This window comes from Rhinolophus sinicus, linkage group LG10 (genome assembly GCF_036562045.2).
Source record: "Rhinolophus sinicus isolate RSC01 linkage group LG10, ASM3656204v1, whole genome shotgun sequence".
In the NCBI taxonomy this organism is placed as follows: domain Eukaryota; kingdom Metazoa; phylum Chordata; class Mammalia; order Chiroptera; family Rhinolophidae; genus Rhinolophus; species Rhinolophus sinicus.
The window spans coordinates 6825910-6852997 of NC_133759.1; the positions used below are offsets into that span (position 1 = coordinate 6825910).

Consider the following 27088-nt stretch of genomic DNA (forward strand, 5'->3'; position numbering starts at 1 on the left):
GGCCAAGGCACCGGAGTCCCGCCTCCTCCGTTCGGGCCCGCTCCCGCCGGAAGTGCGTCACCAAATCAGCGCTAGGCCACCCGCGGCCGTAACTAGAAATCGAAAGAAAACAAGCAACAGAGGCGGCGGTGCCGGGGACGGGGGAGGGGCGCGCCGGAACCGGAACCGACCTGACGCCGGAACCGGAACCGAGAGCGGGTTGCCAGGGCCCGAAGAGGGCTGGCGGCGGCGGCCTCGCTCGGTGAGTGGGACGGGCCGCTAATCGCCTGTCTGGCGGAGCGGGGAGGCCGCGACGCGGGCCCAGGGCGGCCTGTTCAAGGTCACGGGCCGTGCGAGCCTCTGCCCCTCGAGTCCCGCGGCGTGCCGGGCGCACCGATGAAGGCGGGGCAGTAACGCTACGCCCGTGACCGGCCTCCTGCCTCGGAAAGGGCTGGCGGCGAGCGAGGGCGGCTTCCTGGAGGAGGTGGTGGCAGGCCCAGGGTTCGGAGGTTGGAACTGGGTTGCAGCCCCGCTGGGGCGCTGGTCTGCTGTCCTGTAACCCCGAGCGGCCCTATTAGACCGGCATGGTTCTCTAAGGCAGTCCATTTACCCGCTCGAAGTTCCGGGAGGATGGGGGAGGGACGCGACCTTCAGCTGGGGCCCGGGTGCAGAGAGGCGGAGGGCGCCCGCTGCTTGGCTCTGGACTTGTCGTCATTAAAGATCCAGCCTACTAATCACACATCTGACCCATAGAAGGGTATCTGCCCCCACATACGCCCAGTGAACAGAAACTAGTCACTGTCTCTCCTGCTACTTGCAGCCAGGGGTCCTGGACCCATAGTTCATCCCCGCCCTTGTCTCAGTTTTGAGAACTTTATTTTGGATGGAGAAACAGCCCAGAATCCACTGGTGGGTCTGTGGGAAAATGGGTAGAAGGTCTCTGGCTCAGAGCTGATGAGTGAGTGGACCCGAGAAGGAAGGGGATGATGTCTGTTTCAATCTCAAACTGCCTGCCTGCCCTGCCTTGGCTCTGGGGCAGGATTTCTGCTGAAAGGGTAACGTGACATCTTTTCACCCCAGCTTTTGCAGTCCCCTCTCTGCTTGGGACAGCAGCTGGACAGAGGAATCTCTTTTGAGATGTAGGAGGAAAAAAAAAACACCTCAGGAGCAGGTTCAGAGGAGGGTGGAAATTGGGAGGCAGCAGGTGCGGGCACCCTTAGCCCAGGACCTTGCCTGGGCAGTGGTAGCACCTGGGCTAGGCCTGTTTTCAGCCACAGAGCCTGGTCTTCCTACTGCACGATCGTCTTTTCCTTTCCTGCCTTCCTCCTCCTCCTACTTCTCAGGTGGTGACTAAGCAGCCAGTGAGAGTGAAGGAAAAGTGAGCACCCTGCTCAGAGTGCCAGCCCTGTGGGCTGGAGCCGTGGCTCCTCTCCAGATTGGTGGAGGAGTCTGGTCCTAGGCCACGGCTGCCTTGACCTGGCGTCTCCTCAGTGAGGCTTCCATCTTTGGCAGTCTGTGTAGCAGGCATCTGTGAGGCTCGGCCAGATGTGGTTGCTGCTACTTGCATTATTTATTCCCCCTTCAGCATAGTCTGAGTGTGTCCAAGGCTACATCAGGTGGTGGAGAGAGATTGCTCTGTAGGGTTAGGAGTATCCCAGGTTGCTGAGCCCTGGATGTAACCAAGGAGCAAATTGTTGGGCCTTGGTAGTGATCCCTGGTCCCTTCTTGTTAGGCTGTCGGTTCCTTGCTGGAGAATTTAGCCACAAAGAGTTGCCAAAATAGCTGGGCCAGGAAGAAAGCGCCGTAGCCCTGACCCAGACGCCGTCGCTGACCCCGGGGCACTCTGGCTGTCGACCAAGCGGCTCAAGATGTCTGGTGGGACCAGTGCCACTGGCCCAAGGAGAGGGCCCCCAGGATTGGAGGAGGCCACCAGTAAGAAGAAGCAGAAGGATCGAGCAAACCAGGAGAGCAAGGATGGAGACCCTAGGAGAGGTGGTAATGAGATTTGTAGAGTGACCTTCTCCTCCTCCCTCCCTGTTGAGCACACAGATTGGGGGTTGGGAAATGACTTTTTTGCTGTTCCTTCTGCCCTGGTCTGATGCTGAGAGAAGGACCCATGGCAGGCTGCGTAGAGCCTCAGCTTTGATGTCTGGATACTTGGCTGAAATCCTAAAGATGGTGTCTGGTGGGGTGATGAGGTCTTTAAAGCTGTCTCTCCATCATCGTTTCTCTATTCTTTCCTTTGTTGTTAGGGTCAGTGTCCACTCCTCAAGAGGAGCAGACCAAAGAGGGTGAGTAATGAATAGGCCTTTTGGGTGCTAGAGTGCCAGGGGAGAAGAGAGGTCCCTGGGGGTATAGCCCTCATCTGGAGCAGTCCCATTAGGGCTGGCTCTCTGGTACCTGCCTATCCGTCAGGAGTTCGTGGAAACCCTCACAGTCTTATTGGCACTCCCCCTACAGAATTGTTGCTTGATTGGAAGCAGAGTGCAGATGAGGTGATTGTCAAGCTGCGTGTGGGAGCTGGTCCCCTGCGGCTGGAGGAGGTGGATACTGCTTTCACGGACACGGACTGTGTGGTGCGGCTTCCAGGTGCGTGCATCCCACCTGAGCCCGGCAGTGTCTTTGAATTCTCTGATATCCCCCACCCCAGCTCACTGCCGCCACCTTGTCTCCAGATGGTCGGCAGTGGGGTGGTGTTTTCTATGCTGAGATAGAAAGTTCTTGCGCCAAAGTACAGGCTCGCAAAGGTGGCCTCCTGCAGCTGGCATTGCCCAAGAAGGTGCCTCTGCTCACATGGCCTTCTCTCCTGGTAAGTTCCAGAGTGGGGTAGGGTAGGGATACCCAGTGTAGTTGACAGAGCCTGACTGTTGTATCTTTGGCAGAAGAAACCTCTGGGGACCCAGGAGTTGGTGTCAGGGCTACAGTGCCAGGAGAATGGGCAGGAGCCGTCTCCCATTGCCCTGGAGCCAGGCCCTGAGCCCCGCAGGGCTAAGCAAGAGGCTCGGAACCAGAAGCGGGCCCAGGGACGTGGTGAGGTAGGCGCGGGGGCTGGCCCCGGGGCCCAGGCAGGGCCCAGCGCCAAGAGGGCTGTGCATCTCCGCAGAGGGCCAGAGGGGGAAGGGTCCAGAGATGGCCCTGGACCCCGGGGCGATGCCCCCCCCTTCCTGGCTGAGTCAGCTACCCAGGTGAGAGGGGGGTGCCTTTGTGGGAATAGGGAGATGGGGGGAAGGGTGTGGGCTGCAGTAGTGGGACCACTTGCCAGGCCCATCGCTGATCTTGCCCACAATCTCACCATGAATAGGCTGAGGCTGAGGAACAGCTCCAGGTACCACTGCTGAACCCCCAGACCTGCCTCCTGGGCTCGGAGGAGAGTCTAGCACTTTTGGCAGGAGAGAAGGCAGTGTCCCCCAGGAATGACCCAGTCTCCCCCGCCATGACTCGGAGCCAAGACCCTGAGAAAGGTGATCGTTCCAAAGAGGAGATGGCAGTAGCAGCAGATGCTGCACCCTTGGTGGATGGTAAAGGTGGGGCTGGGGGTGGGTGGGCAGAGCCCTAGGTTGGGTTGCTAGGTTGGTGGGTGGGTAGGGAGTAGAATAGTAATAGGTGGGAACCTGTCCTGGGTGGCGCTGAACTGTGGTCTCGACATAGAGCCCGACATGGTGAACCTGGCATTTGTCAAGAATGACTCGTATGAGAAAGGGCCGGACTCCGTGGTGGTGCACGTATACGTGAAGGAAATCTGCAGGGACACCTCTCGCGTGCTCTTCCGTGAGCAGGACTTCATGCTTATCTTCCAGACCAGGTCGGTGCGTGGCAGGAGACAGGGAGACAGTGTGCTTTAGGCAGGACAGTGCGTCTCATGCTCTTCTTCCTGCCCTGCCCCCTCTCTGCCTCTGTAGGGATGGAAACTTCCTGAGGCTGCACCCGGGCTGTGGGCCTCACACCATCTTCCGTTGGCAGGTGAAGCTCAGGTGGGTGGTGCCCGGCCCCACCATTGTGCCTTTCCCACCCTGGGCTCCATCTCCCTGGCTCGTCTAGTCAGACCCCCACTCTGCCTCAGTTCCTGAGTTGAGCCTTTTTCCACAGGAACCTGATTGAGCCAGAGCAGTGCACCTTCTGCTTCACGGCCTCTCGCATTGACATCTGCCTCCGAAAGCGGCAGAGTCAGCGCTGGGGGGGCCTGGAGGCCCCAGCTGCACGAGGTCTGCACACGAGCTCCCTTCATTGCCCAACCTTCATGACTGGGACCCCCACCCCCTGCCACATGCTGCTAACCACCAGCCCCCTCATTCCCCCTTTTTAAGGTGCAGTGGGTGGTGCAAAGGTGGTCGTGCCGACAGGTCCAACCCCTCTGGATTCAACCCCACCGGGAGGTGCCCCACACCCCCTGACAGGCCAGGAGGAAGCCCGGGCTGTGGAGAAGGAGAAACCGAAGGCTCGATCTGAGGACACAGCGCTGGATGGTGTGGCAGCCCGCACCCCCATGGAGCATGTAGCCCCAAAGCCAGAGCCACACCTGGCCTCGGTGAGATTCCTGGGCGGTGGCGGGCCAAGGATGGAGGCTGGAGAGCCTCTCGGCTGCTCTCTCATGCCTCCCTTGCTCCCACAGCCCAAGCCCACATGTATGGTGCCCCCAATGCCCCACAGCCCTGTGAGTGGAGACAGCGTGGAGGAAGAGGAGGAAGAAGAGAAGAAGGTGTGTCTGCCGGGCTTCACTGGCCTTGTCAATCTCGGTAACACTTGCTTCATGAACAGTGTCATTCAGTCTCTGTCCAACACTCGGGAGCTCCGGGACTTCTTCCATGGTGAGAGCAGGGCCTGAAGCAGGGGCCACGGGCACAGAGGGTGCCTTCCCTTGCTTACACTTCTGCTTGGCTCCTGTCCCCAGACCGCTCCTTTGAGGCCGAGATCAACTACAACAACCCACTGGGGACAGGTGGGCGTCTGGCCATTGGCTTTGCCGTGCTGCTGCGGGCGCTGTGGAAGGGCACCCACCATGCCTTCCAGCCTTCTAAGTTGAAGGTGCTCTGTGGTCACTCCTATCCTTGGCTGGAGAGGGCAGGGAGGGCCAGCCAGCTGGGTGCATGGTAGGTGCTGGGGTTCCACGCTCACCCCTTATTCCTGTATCCAGGCCATTGTGGCGAGCAAGGCCAGCCAGTTCACAGGCTATGCACAGCACGATGCCCAGGAATTCATGGCTTTCCTGTTGGATGGGCTGCACGAGGACCTGAACCGCATACAGAACAAGCCGTACACGGAGACAGTGGACTCAGATGGGCGGCCCGATGAGGTCAGGGTTGGCGACAGAAGTGGGCATGTCTCATGAACAGCCCAGGCCCCAGTCTCCTGGGTGCTCACCATTCTGCCCCGCAGGTGGTGGCGGAGGAGGCATGGCAGCGGCACAAGATGAGGAATGACTCTTTCATCGTGGACCTGTTTCAGGGCCAGTACAAGTCGAAGCTGGTGTGCCCTGTGTGTGCCAAGGTGTGATGTATTCCCCTCGAAAGAGACTCCGTAGCTTGGCCTTGCTAGCCTGGTCCACTTGAGGCCAGAGGCCTGTGCACCTTTAGGTGCTGTGGACAAGGTTTGGTCGAGGAAGCTGACGGGAAGCTTCAGGCCCCTGGGTGGGCTGTGGGGGCTGGCAGGGTAGGCTGCTTGACTGAGGTAAAAGTGGAACTTGGGCTCGAAGACAGCTGTAAGGTGGGGCTCGAGTGTGGGTAAGGTTGAAAAGGCGCAGGGGGACAAGTGACGGGCACAGTGATAAGATGACTTGGCTGGGCAGGGCCTCAAGTGCCAGAAAGAGGGAGTAGTCTCTCCTGGTGGCCCTCCGGGTCTGTCCAGTGTCCTGAGAGTTTGCTGGTTGTCTGTGAGGCCCGGAGAGCCATCCGAGGGCCTGCGGCCTGCCCCTTGCCCCCTGTGTGGCCACCCAGTGCCACCTGTGTATCCGCAGGTCTCCATCACGTTTGACCCATTCCTGTACCTGCCAGTGCCCTTGCCACAGAAGCAAAAGGTTCTACCCGTCTTCTATTTTGCCCGGGAGCCCCACAGCAAGCCCATCAAGGTAAGGAGTGAGCGCCTCCTTCTGGACTGTCCAAGAGACCTTGGCCCACGTTCCCCATGGACTCTTGACTACTCTTGTCACCGCAGTTCCTGGTGAGCATCAGCAAGGAGAACTCCAGTGCAAGTGAAGTGTTGGACTCCCTCTCTCAGAGTGTCCATGTGAAGCCTGAGAACCTGCGTCTGGCCGAGGTGTGTCTGTCCTTCCCCAGGTTCTTAAGCGTGTGGACACGTGTATACTCACAGCACACAGACACTTGTGAACAGTCACTGGCATGTACATGCACATATGAATATGTGTGTCACTGCATAAAAACAGGTCACGTGCTACTGGTTGAGGCATGGTTAACACCAGGCATTTGGGCTGTGCAACATATACGCCCTCAGTTCCCAGCCATCGTCAGGGTTTACTCCCCCTTTTGGTGGTGGCCCCCAACTGCTTTTCCTTCTTTAAAAAAGGGTCTTGAGCTGTAGAACTATCCTCCCGCAGCTGTGGTTCTCTCTCCATCTGCTGCTCCTTTGTGTTGTCCCAGATCTGTGTGCAGTGTTCCCCAAAGGTCCCTAGCTTCCAGCCCGGCAGTGTCCTTTACCTCACGGGTACGGGTAGGGAAGAGCCCCCTCCATGGCCCCTCCATGACAACCTGTTGCAGTCTCAGCAGGTCCCCACTAGTTGACAGCAGGGTAGAGGCCCTCAGTGTGGAGAGCTGGTGTGGTTGATACCTGCCCCAGTCCTGCTCTTTCAGGCTCTGATGCACCAGGCTCCTTATTCCATTGGGCACTGAGGCTGGTGCTACCAAAAGCATACGCTTCTTGTGGGCCACCATCCCCACCCCTGCTCCCATAGATCCAGGTTCAGGGCCAGGCCTTGTCCCTGTGCTCTGGAGCAGGGCTGGGGGAAAGTCTAGTTCTCATGTTGGATCTGTGTGTTCTCTGTCCCCAGGTGATTAAGAATCGCTTCCACCGTGTATTCCTGCCCTCCCAGTCATTGGACACTGTGTCCCCATCCGACACGCTCCTCTGCTTCGAGCTGTTATCCCCAGAGTTGGCCAAGGAGCGGGTGGTGGTGCTAGAGGTACAACAGGTGAGTGGAGGCCACCGTGGTGGCGCAGGGCCCTGATGGGGTGGGGGAGGGAGCATTCCCGCCTGGCATGGGCTTGCTGAGCCGACCGTCCACCCTAGCGCCCCCAGGTGCCCAGCATCCCGATCTCCAAGTGTGCAGCCTGCCAGCGGAAGCAGCAGTCCGAGGACGAGAAGCTGAAACGCTGCACCCGGTGCTATCGTGTGGGCTACTGCAACCAGTGAGCACCCCACGGTCTGCCCCCACCCCTCCCCACCTGCCACCTGCTACCCTACCTTCCAGTTACATAAAACCACATATGTTCTAAGCTCTCTACCCACCAGCCCACTGTACCAGGCCCTGGGGGAGTCAGGGCTGGCATCCCCATTTCCCCAGCCCAGAGGCTAGCCCTCACTCTAGTCATAGGAGTTGGGGCCAAGGCCCTGTTCTTCCCTCCCCTGTCCCTCCAGGCTCTGCCAGAAAACCCACTGGCCTGACCATAAGGGCCTCTGCCGCCCTGAGAACATTGGCTACCCCTTCCTGGTCAGTGTACCTGCCTCACGCCTCACTTATGCCCGTCTTGCTCAGTTGCTAGAGGGCTATGCCCGGTAAGTGCCTTGTGGTTGAATTCTGGTGGGGTAGGTGGAGGGCAGAGGTGCCGAATGGGCTCGTCAGGATTCTTAACTTGCCTTGCTGCCTGTTGTCAGGTATTCTGTGAGCGTATTCCAGCCACCCTTCCAGCCTGGCCGCATGGCCTTGGAGGCCCAGGGCCCTGGCTGCACCACGTTGCTCTCCACTAGCTCCCTGGAGGCTGGGGACAGTGAGAGGGACTCCATTCAGCCACCTGAGCTCCAACTGGTGACCCCCGTGGCTGAGGGGGACACAGGGATTGCCCGGGCATGGGCAGCCCCTGATCGGTGCCCTGTGCCCAGCACCAGTGGGGTTTCTTCCGAGATGCTGGCCAGTGGGTCCATTGATGTTGGCTCCATGCCTGCTGGTGAAAGGGTGTCCCGGCCCGAAGGTAAGAGGCAATGAAAGGCTCTGCCACTGGGGGAGGGGAAGTAGGGGAAGCTCGTTTAGGTTCTGGTAGACAGGGGTGCTCTCCTGTGTTCTCTCATAGCTGCTGTGCCCGGCTACCAACATCCAAGTGAAGCCATGAATTCCCACACATCCCAGTTCCTTATCTATAAAATTGACTCATCCAACCGAGAGCAGCGGCTAGAGGACAAAGGTGTCATGAGGCGTGGGTGGGGGCCGTGGGTAGGATTGGCTGGCTGTCCTGCACAGCTAGGTGACTCCCCCTCTGCGCCCGTCTCCAGGAGATACCCCACTGGAGCTGGGTGATGACTGCAGCCTGGCTCTTGTCTGGCGGAACAACGAGCGCCTGCCAGAGTTCGTGTTGGTGGCCTCCAAGGAGCTGGAATGTGCGGAGGATGCAGGCTCTGCCGGGGAAGCTGCCCGTGCCGGCCACTTCACTCTGGACCAGTGCCTGAACCTCTTCACGCGGCCGGAGGTGCTGGCACCCGAGGAGGCTTGGTGAGGATGGCGCAGCAGGCAGGTGGGGTGGCAGGGTGGCGTGGAGATCTGCTGGTCTTGACCCGCCTCTGTCCCCACTCAGGTACTGCCCACAGTGCAAACAACACCGCGAGGCCTCCAAGCAGCTGCTGCTGTGGCGCCTGCCCAACGTGCTCATTGTGCAGCTCAAGCGCTTCTCCTTCCGCAGTTTCATCTGGCGTGACAAGATCAACGACTTAGTGGAGTTCCCTGTTCGGTGAGCCGATGGGCCCTGGTGACCGAGGCAGGGTAGGGGGCCGGGCAGGCATCCTGGGCACCTGTGAACTGTCTCACTTCTCCCACTGCCTCACAGGAACCTGGACCTGAGCAAGTTCTGCATTGGTCAGAAAGAGGAGCAGCTGCCCAGCTACGACCTGTATGCCGTCATCAACCACTACGGAGGCATGATCGGTGGTCACTACACCGCCTGTGCACGCCTGCCCAGTGACCGCAGCAGCCAGCGCAGCGACGTGGGTGAGGGCACATGCAGCCAGCTGGATAGGTGGTAGGGGTGGTGGTGCAGGTCGTGTTCACACTCTTCCCACCTTGCTATAGGCTGGCGCTTGTTTGATGACAGCACGGTGACAACAGTAGACGAGAGCCAGGTTGTGACGCGTTATGCCTATGTACTCTTCTACCGCCGGCGGAACTCTCCTGTGGAGAGGCCCCCCCGGGCAGGTCACTCTGAGCACCACCCAGACCTAGGCCCTGCAGCTGAGGCTGCTGCCAGCCAGGTGAGGCAATGGGCGAGTCTTCGCAGGTTAGTGGGCTGTCACTCATTGATGGGAGGGGGCGGGGCACAGCCTCCTCTCCTCCAGCCGTGGGCCTCTGCAGCCTTGGAATTCGTGAGTCGCAGGTATGGTTCTCTTACGTCGAAGCCTTAGCCAGAGGGATCCCCATTCTGTGGGGACACTTAGGCACATGCACCCCGACATGCTGCCATTGGAGTGCACGTAGGCACCCACTTGGCACAGGCAAAGTAGCTTCTCTGAACCTCACTGGGTGCGATGCCATGAACAGACTGTACCTGACACTCTCCCCGCTCCCAGCTTTCCTCCGCACTCTGCCCACATGCCAGCCCACAAACTCTCACTTGTGATCGTCCCTGTGTTCTGATGAGCACTCAGGACAGGGCCTGTCCAGGCTGGCCATGGCCTAGGATGGCCGGCACCCTCTCTGAGGTGAGCATGTGTCCCTGCTGAGCCATTGGGATCTTGTCTCTTACTGACATGGGGTGCCATAGGCCTAGTTGGTGGGCATAGCCACCTCTTTTTTGTACGAGTTTCCTCCTTGCTGTCCTCTCCTCCCTTGAGCCCTCTACACTCAGACTCAGAGAGATCCCTGGTAGGCCTGGGCTGAAAAACTGACCAGCTACCTGCCCCGCCCCACCCACGGGAAGCTGCATGTCAATTGGGAATGTTCTTAAAGCCAAAATGCTGTTCAGATTCGCCTACCCTAGTGCTCTTGGTTTAGACAACCCTGTGAATGGCCCACTTGGTTCCTGCCTTCCCACCTCCCTGCTGCTTGACCTGGGATGTAGGGATTTAATGCTAGTTACTTTGGGTAGGACTGTCCTGGCCAGGGGTCTCAGGGACACTGGGCCCACCCCCACCCCACCCCCACTCTGGCTGCTGATGGCCGTTTCCGCACACTATAGGCTTCCCGGATTTGGCAGGAGCTGGAGGCCGAGGAGGAGCCGGTACCCGAGGGGCCTGCGCCCCTGGGTCCCTGGGGGCCTCAAGACTGGGTGGGCCCCCCGCCACGTGGCCCTACCACACCAGATGAGGGCTGTCTCCGGTACTTTGTTCTGGGCACCGTGGCAGCATTGGTGGCCCTCGTGCTCAACGTGTTCTATCCTCTGGTATCCCAGAGTCGCTGGAGATGAGCTCGCCTGCAGGCAGCTGCTGTGAGCTGGCCCACCTGCCTGCCCACCAGGCATGCCTGCCTCTGTGGTGGGGACCAACTCTGGGCTTGGGCCTCAGTGTGTGCATCTGGAGGGAGAGGGTGGGGACTGTGGCTCCTGCAGGGGCAGAGCATCCCAGGGTGGGTATCCGTCTAGCTGTCTGTCCATTCGTCCTGCTGCTCTGACCCTTGGTCTGGGGCTTAGCCCTGCCCAAGCAGCTTCCTGTATTTAAAGTGTTAATAAAGCAAGACTGTTCAGGCCTGATCTTGTCTCTCTGTCTCAATGCCGCTGCTGTCTGCGCCTGCCTATGGGGCCCTCCCTTGGGTGCCGGGGCTCCGAGCCAGCACCCCTGGGATGCCAGGCAGCATACCGGGCAGCCCCCAACCCCTGTCCTCATATTCTGTTGCAGGGACTAGGCCCTGGCCAGGCCCCCGAGGTGGCCCCCACGCGGACAGCCCCTGAACGCTTCGCCCCCCCTGTGGACCGCCCAGCCCCCACCTACAGCAACATGGAGGAGGTCGATTAGCAGGTCCCCGGCTGGTGGGGGGACTGGGTTTGGGGACCCCACACAGAGGGCCAGCTCTTTGCCGCTTCTCCTTCTCTAACCCAGAGGACTCTGGCTTCATCAATGGCGAGTTCGGGGGTGTGATTTGAGGGTGGGAACCTCACAGTTTGGGACCTCTTGTCAGCTTGAACCCCCAACCATTGGGCCTTGGCTTCTCCAGCCACCCTCAGTGCTGCGTGATTTGATTCTCAGTTGTACCTTCAATTCTTTCTGACTTGCATTATAAACGTTATAATTTTATTCTAAAAATTGTAATTTTTTTTTTTCATTTTGGAAGTGATTGCTGCTGTTAAATATATTTTAAAAATAAATGATAAATAAGCAGACTTAGTGACTGTGATGCACCAGGTGCTGAGGCCCCTCCCTCCCCATCATCTGATCGTGTGTGTAAAAGACCCAGCAAGTGCTTTGGCCTGAGGAGAGATGGTGGCTCCCCACCTCAGGCCTCGTGGGTCATGAAGTCCCGTGCCATCAGTTCTCTAGGGCCTGCCTGCTGCCTTTTGACCCCACTGGTCCTGGGTCTCACGTGGAGGCAGCTGTGGTTGGCATCGTTGTTAGTATCTCACACCCAAGGGATGGAGCCCACGAGGCTCCAGAAGCTGACAGACAGCAGGTCAGGGGGGACTTGGAGAATCTTCTTCCTCCTTTCCCATTCTCAGGTCTTTCTTTGCTAGTTTGAGTACCATCTGGATCCCTCAAGGGAGAACACAGCAGGAAAAAATTGGGAAAAGAGACCCCACTCTCCAAAAGAGGACAGGCAGAAAGGATCAGAGCTAATCTTGGCTGACTTCCTGTGGGAGAGCGGGTACTGGGTCCTTCCAGGCCATTTCTTCGCTTGAGTCTTTGAGACCTTGGCTCCTGGCAACTGCCCCAAGCTGCTCAGCCACAGTGGGTTTGCAAGCTTGTCTCAGCCTCAGGGCCTCTGTGACTGTACACTCGTACAGCAAGGACAAATCTTGTGAGAAATCAACCTCCTTGCCTCTTCGGATAATGCTACCCCCTCCTCTCCAATTCTTGGGGGTAGCGATGGGTGTCTCCAGCTGGAGGGAGATGGGGAGCAAAGGTACTTATGAGGCAGGTATTCAGACACACCAGAAAGAGTGTAAGGCAGAGGTGGGACGGGTCCTGGCAGCCCTCTCGGACCATCCCCACTCGCAAGCCTGTGGGGCCAGTCTTACAAGAAGCTCATGTGGGCCCTGCTAGTACCTCTCAGCCTCAACTGGAGTTAAGAGTGGTGGTAAGCAGAGGGAGCTCCTGGGGAAAGCTAGCCTGTGATCAATGCTGGCTTTTCCCTATGGGGACAACAGCACAAGTGCCATGTGGGGTTGCTGGCCTTGGATAGCTGGGTGTGAGACCCTGCAGAAATGGTGGAATTGCCAAGCTGGGAGCTGGTGCTGGCATACTGCGGGAGGGCCTACTAGGCATGGGCTGCAACAGGATTGTGCTGGGCCTACACTGTGTAGTCCCAGGTGTCTGGCCACCAGTGGTCTATATGTGCCGGATGCACTGATCAGGGGCCCTGTTCTGTCCCTGATCACAGCCCTGCTGCTGCTGATCCTGCCACATTACCCTTCTGTGGCATCTATAGAAGGCTGCTGTGTCCATCAGCACTGCAGCCTCTCCTGCCGCTATGTTTACTGTTAGCCTACACTGCAGGGACCTGTCCATAGGCCTGGCTGCGGGACCCTGCCTCTTCCCATGCCACAGCTGGCCTTTACTGGCTGCTGCCTGGCTTTTCTCCTTGGTCTTTATCTTGATTTTCCTGGAAGTAGTGCCCGGGACTCAGGCAAGCAAGCCAGCCCTCTGGGCTGGGCTCATACAACTTCATGGTTCTGCTCTGTGCAAGTCATAGGGCTCCAGAGGACTGCTGGCCTGCCACTGCCACTTGTGGCCTTCTTGGTAGCACTGGCGGAGCTACTGCCTCATCCTGTGACATGGGGCCACAGGCTCCAGAGGGTAGGTATCCTGAGGCCAGGGAAGGGAGTGCAGGCCCTGACCCCATTGAAGGGGCCATTACCAGGCCTGCAGGACTCAGCGATGGTGCTATAATAAATCCTTCAGTGGTACCGGGTACAGAGGAGACAGTGGCATTGGCAGGCACTCTGCTCATCATAGACACCTTTGTGGTGGGCTGGGCAACTGCAGCTGTGGACTCAGCACAGGGCTGTTGTGGCCATGGCTCTGCTTCTTGGTGCCTATCTGTGGCCCACTGCACTCATCACCTGACCAGTGCCTGTTCCTGGACTTCACTGGGCTGTGTGTGTATTAGGCTGAGGCCAAGGGGCCCCACGGAGGTAGGAAGCCCCAAGACACAGGACTGGACCTGGATATTGGTAACTGTGGGGTGCTGGGCAGAACCTGGCATTGGTCATCATCTGGGACCCCGATGTAGGCCCAGAAATGGAACTCAGTCATTAATGGAATATGGCCACAAAGCAGGACACAGAATACAGATACAGACTGTAGTCAGGATCCTGCCGAGTCCTTGAAGATAGAGGAGTATGAGCGACACCAAAACCTCCAAAAGCCTGAGTTCCAATTCCAAATTTGGGGATATCCGGATATCCTCACCATCCCACCAGCAGCAGCTCCAGTTCCACAAAGAAGAAAACTTGTATGTTCTATTTAACCTGACGATTCCCAGCAGATTCTGGAAGTCCAGTGAGAGACTGGGGAGACCCCCCCCCCCAAGCACAATAGCCATCATAATGAAGATTCTACTTCCTCTGCCCCACTGTATCCCAATTTTAATAAAACACACTGTCAAATGCTTGTAGATGGATTTCAAGGTATAACATGCTTGTGGTTTTCGTGACATTTACATGCTTTGGCAAGGGGAGCTAAGTGTGCCAGGAGATTTTAAACCAAATCATCAGAGAACTTCTGCGAGGTCCTTCCTGGCCCTAAATCTCTCCTCCTGTCCAGGTGTGTCCAGGTGGTCCCCTGAAAGTGCCAGTCTTATGGGGCCCTCCAGCGGCCATTCCGCCCGGTCTCTGCGCTGGAGTATTGACCAGATTTCCAGGGCTTCATTTTGCTCAACTGTTTCCACGGCAACTCCAAAGCTGTGACTTCAGAAACACGATAGGGACTCACATTTGCTCCCGAGAAGATTGGGATGGTCCCAAGGTTTCCAGGGCGGAAGGAGAAAAGTCGAAGAGCAAAGGGCTACGCATGCGTCTGCATCCTGCCTAAAGTCCCGCTGCCCTCTGCCTCTTCAAGTAACCAGCAGCGCGGAGACGGAAATGAAGCGCCAGGAAAAGCTGGTGTGGCCGCACTGTGTCCTTTAAATGGCGCCGACATCCCTGAAGAGCCGCGCCCCAGCCCGCCAAGGAAAGACACCATTGGCTCTGCCTGGCGGCTCCGCTCTCCTATTGGTTAGCGGGCTAACGTCATCGGGCAGAATTGCCCCAAAGTTTTCTTTTGGTTTCCGGTGTGCCTGCCATGGCGACTGTGGACTCCTTGTCGCTCTTCACTGGCCTCGGCCTGAGCGAACACAAGGCTCGCGAGACGCTCAAGAACACGGCTCTGAGCGCGCAGCTGCGTGAGGCGGCGATCCAGGTGCGAGCCCCTCTGCCCTTGGCCCGACTGAGGACTGTATCCCCACGCAGCGCCCGTCCGGTCCCCATCCAGATCTACCCACCTGGTCTCGCGCACGCCTTTCTCACTGGGCGTGGTGCTTCTCTCCTGACCCCTCTGACCCCAGGCGCAGCAGACTCTGGGCTCCACTGTCGACAAGGCTACCGGGACCTTGCTGTATGGCTTGGCCTCCCGACTCAGGGATCCCCGGCGTCTCTCGTTCCTCGTGAGCTACATAGCCAATAAGAAGATCCACACCGAGCTCCAGCTGAGCGGTGAGACCCCCGTCTGTCCTGCCACTTCCACCTCCAACTCTCAGCCAAGACCCCTTTCTGCCAAGTCCCCCAATATCTCTCTAGATGCCTAGCTCAGCACTTTTCTCTCAATCAGACCTACTAACACTGAGGGATGGAGAGGCTTTCTGGTGAGACTGACTGGGGAACTGTGTAGGTCTGGGGAAAGCCTGCCTCAGAACACATACGTCTGTCTTACGGCCTTGGGGTTTCTCTAGAGTGGTGCAATGCTTGGCTTCCCAGAAGGCCAAACTGTAATTGGGGTTTCATGGGATTAGGGCCCAGTCTACCTCCTTCTTGGAGCTGACATGCCATAAACTCATTGGCTCTCCTTCCTCAGCTGCGCTTGAGTATGTGCGAAGTCATCCCCTGGATCCTATCGATACCGCGGACTTTGAGCAGGAATGTGGCGTGGGCATCACGGTGACCCCAGAGCAGATTGAAGAGGCTGTGAGTCTTTCCCCACGCATTGGCTGCTGCCTTAGTTCTGACTCTGGAAAGGAGTGGCTTAGCTTCTCCACCCAGGAAGACCCAGGGTGAAGGTGTGGTTCTGAAAGACACTTTCCTGAATGGTATGCTTTGGCTTTTTATAGGTGGAGGTCGCCATAAACCGCCACCGGCCCCAGCTCTTGGTGGAGCGTTATCGTTTCAACATGGGGCTGCTGATGGGTGAGCAGAGCCTGGGGAAGGGACTATACTGTTCTCTCTGGTCATGCCTTCTCTTCCGGGTGTGAGAGAGGGCGGTGTGGGGAGGCGTAGAGGAGTGGGAGCACCTTAAAAAGAGGTCTGGCTGGGCCCAGACCTCTAGCTCCTGAGGTCAGCCAGGACCTTTTCTTGGGAAAGAGGGTGGGAAGTGCCTTCCTTTGCCTTTCTGCAGCTCCTTGTGCCCACGTTTCTAGGAGAGGCTCGAGCTGTGCTCAAGTGGGCAGATGGCAAAATGATCAAGCATGAAGTAGACATGCAGGTGGGCGCCTCCTTGAGCTGAAGCAGACGAAGACCCTACTGTGGAAAGGGCCTAGAGTCCACAGAGATAAACGGGGGCCGGGGGGGGGAGACCCTGTCCCTATTCTGCTGGTGACTAGTAGAACCCGGCGTGGAGGGGGAGCACCTGGGTGGGCAGACTTGGGCCTCTGAGTTGTCCCGAATTTGGGATGAGTTACTTTACTCTGAACCTCAGTTTCCTCACGTAAATAGGAGTGATGTGGCCTTCATCTCATTTGAAGATGAGCATCTTCATTTAGGAGGCTAAGGGTGATGGCTGAGGCAGATGGCTTATCTTGCTGCTGGGCCCACAGTTTCTCTCTAAATGGCAGTTTTTGTTACCTGAGCCCAGTATGTTTGCTTAGGAGGGAAAGAGGCCAGCAGGACCATGTGAGGAGCAGAGGAGGGATGGGCTAGGTAGGTTTTTCAAGGTGGTACTGGTAAACAAGCCAGGTAGCCCTTGGGTGGATGGCGTCAATCAGGAGCTCTTGGAAAGAAACCCCTCTCTGTCTCATGCCTGACTCTGGTCTCTGCTCAGGTCCTCCACCTTTTGGGTCCCAAGACGGAGACTGATCTGGAAAAGAAGCCCAAGGTGGGGTTGAGCATGGTTCTGGGTCCCTGGGGATGAGGTGGTGAGACCTTGAGCTGGGGAAGGGAGTGTCTGACCCCAGTGATCCCAAGACCCTGCCCAGGAGAGACCCTGACCCAACTTCTGGGCTTCTTGCAGGTGGCAAAGACTCGAGCGGAAGAAACAGACCGGAGGACAGCAAAGGATGTGGTGGAGAATGGTGAGAGACTTGAGACTCCTGTCGCATTCAACTCCCTGACTTCTGGGCTTTCTACCTGATGGGTCCTTACTGCTTTGTCCCCTCAGGCCATTGGCTTGCACAGCACCCTTCCTTCTGCTGTGAGACTGGAAGTCTTGGTGTTTACTTTGTTCCCTTTACCCAGAGACAGGCCTGAGAAGTCTGGCTGTGTATCTCTTGTCTCTGGGGTTGGGGGGAAGAGGGGCCTGCTTGGTTCTGTTCTGGTTGCAGGATATTAGTGCCAACAGGTGCCTTTCTGAGCTGGATGTGGTAGCTGTGTCCAGAGGGTAAGTTTTCCTTGGTCACTTCTCTGCAGGTGAGGCTGCTGGCCAGACCCTGTCTCTGATGGAGCAGCTCCGAGGGGAGGCGCTTAAGTTCCACAAGCCTGGTGAGCAGGCAGGGCAAAATTCTGGCGAGGGCTGGCTCTTGATAGCAACTCTTGCAGCCAGGCCCCTGGGGTGGGGAGCCTTGGCCTGCAGCCTGGTCCTCAGACTCGTTCTGGTCCTGGCAGGTGAGAACTACAAGACTCCAGGCTATGTGACCACTCCACATACCATGGAGCTACTGAAGCAGCACCTGCAGATCACTGGGGGACAGGTGTGTAAGAGTATGGCCAGGCAGGCTAGTGCCATCGGCATTGGGCAGGGGCCTGGGCTGCCTCCATACTGCCCCGTCTCACTTATCACCATGGCCTCCCTGAGGAAGGGTGTCTGTTCCTTTAGGGTAGTGTGAGCTCTGACCTAATTCCTCTGCTCCCATTCCCCTCATCTCAGGTACGTACCCGGTTCCCACCAGAACCCAATGGAATCCTGCATATTGGACATGCCAAAGCCATCAATTTCAACTTTGGCTATGCCAAGGTGAGTGTGTGTCTGGGAACCTGGCGAGCAGAGTGACCACTTGTTGTTCCCATGACTGCCTTCCCTGCTGCTTCTGTAATGTGCCCAGAGCAGACAGATAGAGGGGAATCACACGTGTTACAGATACCTAGCAATCCATTGCGCTTATTGGGAAAAAGCTCTAAGGTGAGGCAGTGAGTCCAAATCTGAGGGAATGTCCAGTGCTACCTCTCTTTGATCCACGTTGGTATAGAGGTGCCTCGTTTGCGGCATTTAGATACAGAAAGATGAGTGAACTTCTGAAGATGTGTCCAGTTCTGACACGGGAGAGCTCTGAGAACTGCCTAGTTTGATGAGCGGAACTATGGGAGCTGATGACATGGGAGCTCACAGATAACTGCAATTCTCCTAGGCCAACAATGGGATCTGTTTTCTGCGCTTTGATGACACCAACCCTGAGAAGGAGGAAGCAAAGTTCTTCACTGCCATCTGTGACATGGTGGCCTGGCTGGGTATGGGCTGGGAAGGCCTGGGCAGAGCTGGTGGTCAGTGGGCCTCTCCTTGGGCCATGGTCATCCACTGGGTGTCCCTGGTTGGTTGCTCATACAATATATGTGTCATTCTGCCCCAGGTTACACACCTTATAAGGTGACATACGCCTCTGACTATTTTGACCAGCTGTATGCCTGGGCTGTAGAGCTCATTCACAGGTGAGGCCAGGGCATGATGTGGAGCCAGGCAGGCTGACCAGGACACAGCCATGCTGGGCACTCACACCCGTTCCCCATAGGGGCCAGGCCTATGTGTGCCACCAGCGAGGAGAGGAGCTCAAAGGCCACAACCCGCTGCCCTCTCCCTGGAGAGACCGTCCCATAGAGGAGTCACTGCTGCTCTTCGAGGTGGGGTTCTGCAGGGGCAGCTGGGTCCGGGTGGGCCAGGATGCTGAGGGTGAGATGCCCCTATGCTGAGAGGCAGCCTGAGCCCTTGCTCCCCTCAGGCAATGCGCAAGGGCAAATTTGCAGAGGGTGAGGCCACGCTGCGGATGAAGCTGGTGATGGAGGATGGCAAGATGGACCCTGTGGCCTATCGAGTCAAATATACCCCACACCACCGCACGGGGGACACCTGGTGGGTATGAGCATGGGAGGGTTGGTGGGCCATGGGTAGGGCAGAGTGGGGCTGGATGGTGGGGCTCACTGCCTATGCCCCGCAGGTGCATCTACCCCACCTATGACTACACGCACTGCCTCTGCGACTCCATTGAGCACATCACCCACTCACTCTGCACCAAGGAATTCCAGGCCCGGTGAGGGATGTGGGCCCATGTGGTGGGCAGGGCCAGTGGGATTCCAGCAGCCCTTCCTGCAGTCTCTCCCTGGTCTGAAGTCCTGACTCCACCCTCCCACCCCAGACGTTCGTCCTACTTCTGGCTGTGCAATGCCTTGGATGTCTATTGCCCTGTGCAGTGGGAGTATGGCCGCCTTAACCTGCACTATGCGGTTGTCTCTAAGAGGAAGATTCTCCAGCTTGTGGCAGCTGGTGCTGTGCGGTAGGTGTGGTTGTGGTTTGACTCATCAAGGATTGGTGGTACTAGTAGCATGTGCTGCCAAAGGCCTTCTCACCACCTCTTTGCCCACAGGGACTGGGACGACCCACGGCTCTTCACGCTCACAGCCTTACGACGGCGGGGCTTCCCACCTGAGGCCATCAACAACTTCTGTGCCCGGGTATGGCCCATTGGGCTGGGTGGGCAGGTGGGGGCTGAGCACCGCAGTCTGTGGTTGTGGCTATGACTGATGCTGACCTTTCTTCTTAGGTGGGGGTGACAGTGGCACAGACCACAATGGAGCCACATCTGCTAGAAGCCTGTGTGCGTGATGTGCTGAATGACACAGCCCCACGGGCCATGGCTGTGCTGGAGCCATTAAAGATCGTCATCACCAACTTTCCTGCTGCCAAGGTAAGTCTCCCTCAATATGTGTGTGTGCACGTGTGTGTCTGTTGGGGCGGGGGGTGTCCTAGTGCCTAGTGTGACTCAGACACCCATCTCTTGGTATAGTCCTTGGACATTCAGGTGCCAAACTTCCCAGCTGATGAGACCAAGGGCTTCCATCAGGTTCCCTTTGGATCCATTGTCTTCATCGAGAGGACTGACTTCAAGGAGGTGAATGGGAGGGTGGAGGGTCCTATTTGCTGCCGAGCCCAGCCCTGCAATCCATCTACTTCCTGCTTCAGACCAGCTAACCCCTGCCAGACATAGGGGTGAGGGAAGGAAGCCTCTTGTAACTTTCCGACCCTTGCAGCCTCTTGTGTCCACCCTACTTCCTACCTCTAGGAGCCAGAGCCAGGCTATAAGCGCCTGGCATGGGGCCAGCCTGTGGGCCTGAGGCATACAGGCTACGTCATCGAGCTGCAGCATGTTGTCAAGGTGAGAGCCAGCTGCAGCCTTCCTACCGCAGTGACTGCTGGGGAAGGATCTGGGTGCAGCCTGCAGTCCTGGTAGTGGACCCCAGGTCTGATTACAGGACTGTTCCCTCAACTTTCAGGGCCCCAGTGGTTGTGTGGAAAGCCTGGAAGTGACTTGCCGACGGGCAGATACTGGAGAAAAGCCCAAGGCCTTTATTCACTGGGTGTCACAGCCTCTGACATGTGAGATTCGCCTCTACGAGCGGCTGTGAGTGAGCAGAGCAGGGGTGGGGTCAGGTACGAGATGGGCATTGCCTGCTGTGGCTGCCCAGCTGGAGTCTGACCTTCACTCTGGCTGCAGATTTCAGCACAAGAACCCTGAGGATCCTACTGAGGTGCCTGGTGGATTCTTAAGTGATCTGAACCCGGTAGGCTCATGGGGTATGGGGGGCGGGGGGGAGGAGCTTCCCTGACTGGATGGCCATCTGAGTTCCCTGCCCACAGGCATCGCTACAAGTGGTGGAGGCAGCATTAGTGGACTGTTCTGTGGCCCTGGCAAAGCCCTTCGACAAGTTCCAGTTTGAGCGACTTGGCTACTTCTCCGTGGATCCAGACAGCCACCAAGGACAGGTGCCTGAATTTACCTGCCTGGCCTTTCCACAACAGTGATAGTGGCAGCTGCCATTTACTGTGCGAACCGCTTTGCCTACATTTCCTTAGTTAGTCCTCACCACCTGAGGTGGCATTCATGTTCTGTTGATGAGGAAACAGACTCAGAGGTTAAGTCCATGCACACAATTTTGTACGGACCCTGCCTTTCTTATTCCTCAAGGTAGGGGGCAGGCCTAGGGGTTTTATAATTCATATAAAACGGAGGCCCAGAGCCATTCAGTCTCTGATCCAAAGTCATAAAGTTATTGAGAACCTGAGTCTCCTGACTCTCAGCTCCTCTGGGATGAATGAATGAAGTGAGGGTAGCAGTGGGGTATCTGTGGTGAGACCCACCCTGGTCTCCTGGCCTGGTTCTGGCTTGTTGGTCATTCTTCCCCCTCTGCCCTTTAGCTTGTCTTCAACCGGACCGTCACACTGAAGGAGGACCCAGGAAAGGTGTGAGCTGGAAGCCCTGTGGACTTACCTCATCCTTCTGGAGGCCAGGGGAGCCCAGACTCCCATGTCAATAAAGAATAGCTCAATCTCCCTGGAGTCTGTGTTACCTGTCTGCCCTCAGCACCTGAGGGCCTTAGAGACACGCTGGGGGTAGGGGTTGGGGAGGGAATGATGCACTGCACACACAGCAGTACTTACAGCCTTGAAACCACTGGTGCACTTCTTGGTGCTCAAGGGCAGGGGCCTGAGTCTGATGAGATCTCCTCCGCATCAGGTCTGAGGGAATGGTGGGTCCTGAGGTGATGCTCCACTGCTTAGGAACCCCGTGCCAGAGGGATCTGGAAAGTTTGTCTGCCTGTGTGCCTAGTAGATGCAGAGAGGCCAGGCTCCCTGTCCAGTTATTCAGCAAATAATGATTGAGGGCCTACTACGTGCCAGGCACAGTGAAGCACTGTGCAGGAGAGGTCTCCCTGGGGCCTGTAGGTGGCTGGAGGAGGATCTTGAAGCCTGGGCTTCAGAAGACTACCCTCAGGAAGTGACTGCTGAGGGGAAACCTGAAGGATTAGGGGTAGTTTGCCAGGGCAGGAGGAACAAGTGCAAAGACTCAGGCCTTTTAAGAGTATTGCAGGCCGGATGCCCTCTAGGGAAGTGTGCGCTACTGCAAGGCCCACAAGTCCCACAAGCGGGTGCCTGCAGCTTTAACACCCTCCACATTTTCCCTGTATACAAACACCAGGCTACCAGAGGCCCGTTTTAAGGTGGACTGGGTTGTGGAAGGGTGAATTAGACAAAAGGTGGGGGGTAAGGAGGATCCCAGATGCTAGGGACACGAGAGGAGAGTTCCCCGGGGGGTCGTCCCAGGTGGGGCTGCGGCTGGAGGCGACAGGCCTAAGTCAGAGCAGTGAGGACCACCTTAAGCAAGAGGCCGGGCCCCGCCCTGCGTGGGGCTGCGCGACCTAAGGAGGCCCAGGTAGGCGGCAGAAGGTGGGTCCAGAGAGCAAGCTTGGAGCCCCAGCCTGCCTAGACTCCAAAGCTAGGCGAATCTCAGGCCCTGGCTCCGCCCCGCATGGAGGGGCGTTCGAGGGCAGCGAGCTCCGCCCTACACCCCTCTTCCTGCCGCTACTGCAGCCGGAGGCCCGGCCTACCTGCACCGCAGAAGCGTTCCCTTTAAGCCTAGCCAGGAGGCAGCCTCAAGTCTCGCGGGATCCGACGCTCAGATTATCGCGAGAGAGGCATTCAGCACCCATTGGCTGTGAGGGTTGAATGTAAGATGGCGCCCAGGGAGCTGTGAGGGGAAAATCCTGTCGGTCTTAGAGCGGCGACGGCAGAACCGGGGCCCCGAACGGTGCAGCGGGGCCGGCGGGTAGAGCGGCGGCGGCGGCGGCGGCGACGTCGCCGGGTGAGGGCTCCAATGGGGGCAGGGATGCGGGGAGGTTGCGGGCCTGAGATAGCAGGCCCACCCCACACAACAGCGGGCGGGGGCGGGCGGGTCGCTGTTGCTGGGCCCAGGAGACCTCGGGGCGGCTCCGGAGCGGAGAACGTCCCTGGCCTCGCGCGCCCCCGCCCCTTGGGTGGGGGAGGGGCGGGTCGGACATTCGGGTGGGCGCGGCGCGCGAACGCGCGCTGGTGCTCACGCGCGGCAGGGCCTGTTTATATGCGCGGGCGCGCGGGCGCTGTGCGGCCCTTTCGGGGCGCGTGGCCGCCGGCGTGCGCGTTCCCGGCCCGGATGTCTCGGTTCCTGGAGCTGCGGCCCGTAGGCGAGAGCGGTTTTCTGGCGCGCGCGCCCGCCCGCGACCCCCGGCTTCGGGGCGCGCGCCGTGCTGTTGGGTGGCGGCGCCGCCGCGAGGGCGCGCAGGTGTACACCCCTGCTGCGCGGAGGGGCGGCGGGAGGGAGGCTAGCGGTGTGAGGAGGGTTGCGGGTTGGGCCCTTCCTGCTCTGGTGACGTCCCCGGACCGCTCGGGAGAAACCAGCTGGATTTGCGGTCTGGGTAGCGGCCCCACTCCTCTGCGAGGCGGGCGAGATTGCTCGTTTTCCTCGAAGAATGCGGTGACCAGAGGCCCAAGTGCGGGGTGGGTGCTTGGGGTGGGTGCTGCCCTGCTTCTAAAACCGAGTTCTCTTGGTCTGTGAGGGCTGCGAGCTCCTTCGAGTTTCCTCACCTTGTTCTGCTGCTTTGTGTTGGGGAAGGAAGGTTAATCCTAGAAGGCCCTTCTTCCTTCAGCGGTACCTGCTTTCTTGTCATTAGAAAGTGATTCTTCCATAAGCGCAATTCCTACACATCTCTGCGCTCCGGAAAAGGGGATCTGTTTTTGTGGACGAAGTGAAACTACTCAAGCTCTAAAATGCCACTTTAATTACATCCTTAATTGCAGCCGCCTTCTGTGTGGATGGGAGGGACTTACTTGTACTGTTAGACTAAGGGCCCACTATTGCCCAGCCAGAAAGTTGCCCAGAACAAAATTGAACAACTTGAAAATCAGTGCTTTGCCTTCTTTTGTAATTCCTGAATTCCCAGCAGAAGAATGACCTAAAATCAGTCCGTGTATCACTGCATAAGTCACTTTTGATACAGGTTTCAATCCTTTTCGGCTTTTTTCTTTTCTTTTTCACTCCAGCACTGTGTTCTGGTGCCAGGGGGAGTTCTAGGTTTGTCCTAGAGAAATATACACGTATTTTTTCCTAAGACAAAACATCCTCTATGTTTTACAGTCTTTTATTAAGTGTAAGGGAAAAGAAGCTAAGAGGAAGTAAAATTAATCAGATTTGATAATGATGGGGGTAATTTTTTCTAATACAATGTATTATTTTAAGAGCAAGGTTAAAATTTAAAAAGGCTGAGGATGGAAGGAACTTCTTTGTTCTGTCTTCTTCAGAATGTTACAAGTCTTAAGAACTCAGGACAAGCAGCAGAAATACATGCAACATGGTGACTGGTGAGTTAAAATCGTTCATATGCTGGAAATATGTGTGCAGTTTTTTCTTGGTAATACTGAAGCATTATGAATTCCACCAATCATTCTGGGTGCTTTCTGCCAGAAACTACTAGGTGCTGGAAAATTGAAGATGTAGAAGAACTACATCTTTGAATCCAGCCATAGTTTGCTGCTTAAACAGTTTTCTCTTAAACTATAAGTCAGTGCAGATTTTAGGTTTTTAGCGTGACGAGGCTTCAGCTTTTCTAAGGACCTGAATGATTCAAAGAAAAGCAGTCAAGTTTATCTAGGATACACTTAAATTTTTAATGTATCTCTTAGGCCTTATTTTCTGGGATAGCTTTGTTTTTAGCTATTAAGTGTGAGATATGCCTTTTAAACTGGTATTTGCCGATATTTTTTGTAAGCTCATTAACTTAGATTTACCTATTAGATGATGTCCTACTTCCAGCCCTGTATGATGAATAATTTGTGTACCGCTCCATGAACCTCTGGCTTTCCACATCCCCTTTCCAGCTTATGTTGCCATTTCAAACAAAAGATTAAATAGTGGTTGAAATTTCTTGTAAATTTGAATTGCTTCAAAAAGGTAACCAAAGTCAACGGCTCTTGGGTGTGGCTGTCCTCCATTATGACATCTTCAGAATCAAGAATTTCTTCCTTCAAGCTTGCATGCCTTTAATCAGTTGTGAGTTGTCCTTGATGTGCCATATTTCTTGCTTGTTGTCTACTCTTTAAATCGTCACCCTTTATCTCTAATGGTCTTTTCATTTCTCAGTCTCAGATTGAGGTGTACATGGACACCTGTTGTTTTCTGTTACTTTGTATTTAGTTACCCTGCATTTTGTTCCATATATTGTAAGTCCTCTCCAGCCTTCACGTAACTGCTTCATTCATTTTTTTCCTAATTGTCCTACTGGATTGTGATTTCTGATTGTGGCTGCATGAAGAAATGATGGATTAACCTCTTGCTTTGCTGAAAGGGGGGAAAGAATTGTCCTTTGGTCTGACACTATAGGTAGAGCTGGTGGGCTATGTCAGAAAGCTCTTTTTCTTTTAAAAAATTTGTGAAATATCCATATAAGTTCAGGTGATCTGTATACAATTTAGTGAAAACTGTAAAGTGAACTACTGTGTGTGTACCTCCCACCTCTTCAAGAAGTAGAGCAATACCAGCATCCCTGAACTGAATCTTTCGGTCTTTGTTTTTCACTTTACTTGTACTACCGTGTATCCCTCAACAACATGGTTTGGTTTGCTTTTGAAATTTATATAAATGGAATCATGCTGTGTTTTGTGTCTTCATTTTTTTTTTTTTTTTATAGCTTGTGTTTGAAATTCGTCTACCTTGTGGGCAGCTAGTTCATTCATTCCCCTTTCTGTATAGTGTTCTGCTGGATGGATATACCATAATTTATCCATTCTATTGATAGACATCTAGATTCCTTCCATTTGGGTCCTATTATTAACTGCTACTATGAACATTCTAGTATAAGTACCTTTGTATATGTGTGTGTCATATATACCTAGGGGATAGAATTGCTGGGTTGTATGGAATGGATATTTTCAACTTCTCTAGATGTTGCAAGTGATTGTGCCAATTTACAGGACACCATTCTTTGGTACAAATGTAAATTTTAAGTTCCTGGTTGAAAATTTGTTGTCCAAAAATAGAACCATAGTTAAAATGCCCCTAAATGAGGGACTCCTCTGGTAAAAGCACAGGGCAGATGAATGGCCCAGTGGGATAATTTCTATCACAAACCCTGTAGTGAACCCACTTATATCTTTAAGAGTAGAAATATATCTCTGAATTTGCTTCTTTGAAATGACTGTTAATTAGGACAAATGTGACCGCAGCTCCTTGAAATGGAAATTGATTTTTTTTTCATGTGACTGTGTTCTTCAAACTAGACTTCCTAGGCTATGAGGAGCCATTGCTAAGAGTAGATGGGAGCCTTGAGAGGGGCCCAAGAGAGGGGCCCAAGAGCCTGACTGTTGGGTAAACAGGAAGAGGCAGGGCTTTGAGGCAGCTTCCAGTAGCTTAGTCCATCACATATTCAAGACCTACTCTGCAGAGCTGCATGGGGAGTCAGGAAGAGGTATCGGATTTGAGGGGCCCAAGAAAGGATAATTCTGCTGAGTACCTAGTTCTTTCCTTGGTACCTAAATAGAAAAAAGAAAGAAATTAGCAAACAGACTAATAGAAATATAATAGATTGCTGCTTTGGAGTAACCTTTGTCCCTAGTACCATCTTGTATTCTAGTGGTAAAATAATGATGTGTGAGGGCCTGCTCTATGTGAGGAGCTGTGCTAAGCTCCAATAAAAGAAAGTACAGGAGAAATACTAGTGATTAAAGTGTGCATACAAGAGAAAATTTATTGCATCTGTTGGTGGGGAGCTGGTTTGTCTGTTCATTGTTTTGCAAAGCAGCTATACCTAAGGTATTCAGAAACAAATGCTTGTTTACAGACTCCTCCTACCCCATTGAGCCCCAGGGTGTTTTCCCATCTCTTTTTTCTTTTCTGACTCCCAGAAATTGGGAGTACTCAACTATCACTTCAGCTTCATGTTTTTCATAAGTACTTTAATTAATATTTACTGCTCCTCACTAAGTCTTTGACGTGGAGCTAAATAAAATCTGGTTTCTTTGGGGGTTTTATTAAGTTTTTGCATTTCTCTTTATTATCAAGGTTTAGCCTTCTGTGTCTTGTGAGCAGCTTCTTGAAGAAGTTAACAATCTTTGTTATTATGCAAACTTCTGGTGCTTCTGGTTTTGTCTAAAAGTTTCAGATTGTGAGGGAAAAGTCATACTGTGAGCAACCAGAATCGTTTGTATGTCTGTTACTGTTAATGCACTATAACTGCTGTGCAAAAAAGATTGCTTTTTAATTAAATTTTTTGTTTAATAGAAATTGTGGAAAATACAGGAGAGTATTAAACAAGAAATTTAAGTCCTCTGTGATTCCACCACCCAGTTGAAACTACTGTTAGCATTTAGATGCATTTTTTGCCAGCTTTTTTTTCTTACG

The 27088-nt window shown here is 55.3% G+C and overlaps 3 protein-coding genes across 33 annotated transcripts in view; all 3 read left to right on the forward strand.

Annotated features, from left to right (window-relative positions):
• The first annotated feature begins 78 nt into the window (after window positions 1-78).
• USP19 (ubiquitin specific peptidase 19) lies at window positions 79-11441 on the forward strand. Of its 28 annotated transcripts, none has more exons than XM_074312369.1 (27): window positions 79-241; window positions 1712-1971; window positions 2232-2270; window positions 2440-2568; window positions 2655-2788; window positions 2862-3014; window positions 3281-3497; window positions 3628-3781; window positions 3879-3950; window positions 4066-4181; window positions 4290-4504; window positions 4589-4784; window positions 4868-5001; window positions 5111-5269; window positions 5353-5463; window positions 5930-6040; window positions 6127-6228; window positions 6977-7117; window positions 7216-7334; window positions 7564-7701; window positions 7801-8114; window positions 8214-8324; window positions 8413-8629; window positions 8712-8864; window positions 8961-9121; window positions 9203-9381; window positions 10960-11441. In XM_074312369.1, the coding sequence occupies exons 2-27, from the start codon at window positions 1848-1850 to the stop codon at window positions 11074-11076; spliced, it is 3816 nt and encodes a 1271-aa protein (XP_074168470.1). In that variant the 5' UTR covers window positions 79-241; window positions 1712-1847; the 3' UTR covers window positions 11077-11441. The 28 variants fall into 28 exon arrangements, with proteins under 28 accessions (XP_074168470.1, XP_019579448.2, XP_074168468.1 ...); XM_019723889.2 differs by having other exon boundaries at window positions 102-241; window positions 1712-1974; window positions 2862-3164; window positions 3281-3503; window positions 4284-4504; XM_074312367.1 differs by having other exon boundaries at window positions 102-241; window positions 1712-1974; window positions 3281-3503; window positions 4284-4504.
• A 3073-nt stretch (window positions 11442-14514) lies between these two features.
• On the forward strand, window positions 14515-21213 carry QARS1 (glutaminyl-tRNA synthetase 1). Its single transcript, XM_019723894.2, has 24 exons — window positions 14515-14673; window positions 14819-14966; window positions 15325-15434; window positions 15578-15653; window positions 15884-15948; window positions 16504-16557; window positions 16693-16753; window positions 17088-17159; window positions 17283-17368; window positions 17545-17631; window positions 18023-18122; window positions 18242-18320; window positions 18401-18509; window positions 18608-18738; window positions 18824-18916; window positions 19022-19159; window positions 19250-19337; window positions 19427-19570; window positions 19670-19774; window positions 19946-20038; window positions 20157-20284; window positions 20378-20444; window positions 20521-20646; window positions 21079-21213. Exons 1-24 carry the CDS (start codon window positions 14557-14559, stop codon window positions 21127-21129), a joined length of 2328 nt encoding a protein of 775 aa, XP_019579453.2. The 5' UTR covers window positions 14515-14556; the 3' UTR covers window positions 21130-21213.
• A 1143-nt stretch (window positions 21214-22356) lies between these two features.
• QRICH1 (glutamine rich 1) overlaps window positions 22357-27088 on the forward strand; it is a 41238-nt gene continuing 36506 nt past the window's right edge. The window contains exons 1-2 of one of the 4 annotated variants that reach the window (XM_019723899.2): window positions 22357-22522; window positions 23995-24054. The gene's annotated coding sequence lies outside the window, so the exon portion shown is untranslated. Of the gene's footprint in view, window positions 22523-22796; window positions 23194-23994; window positions 24055-27088 lie in introns of those variants that run through there. The other 3 variants (XM_074312375.1, XM_074312376.1, XM_019723898.2) reach the window with 3 other exon arrangements.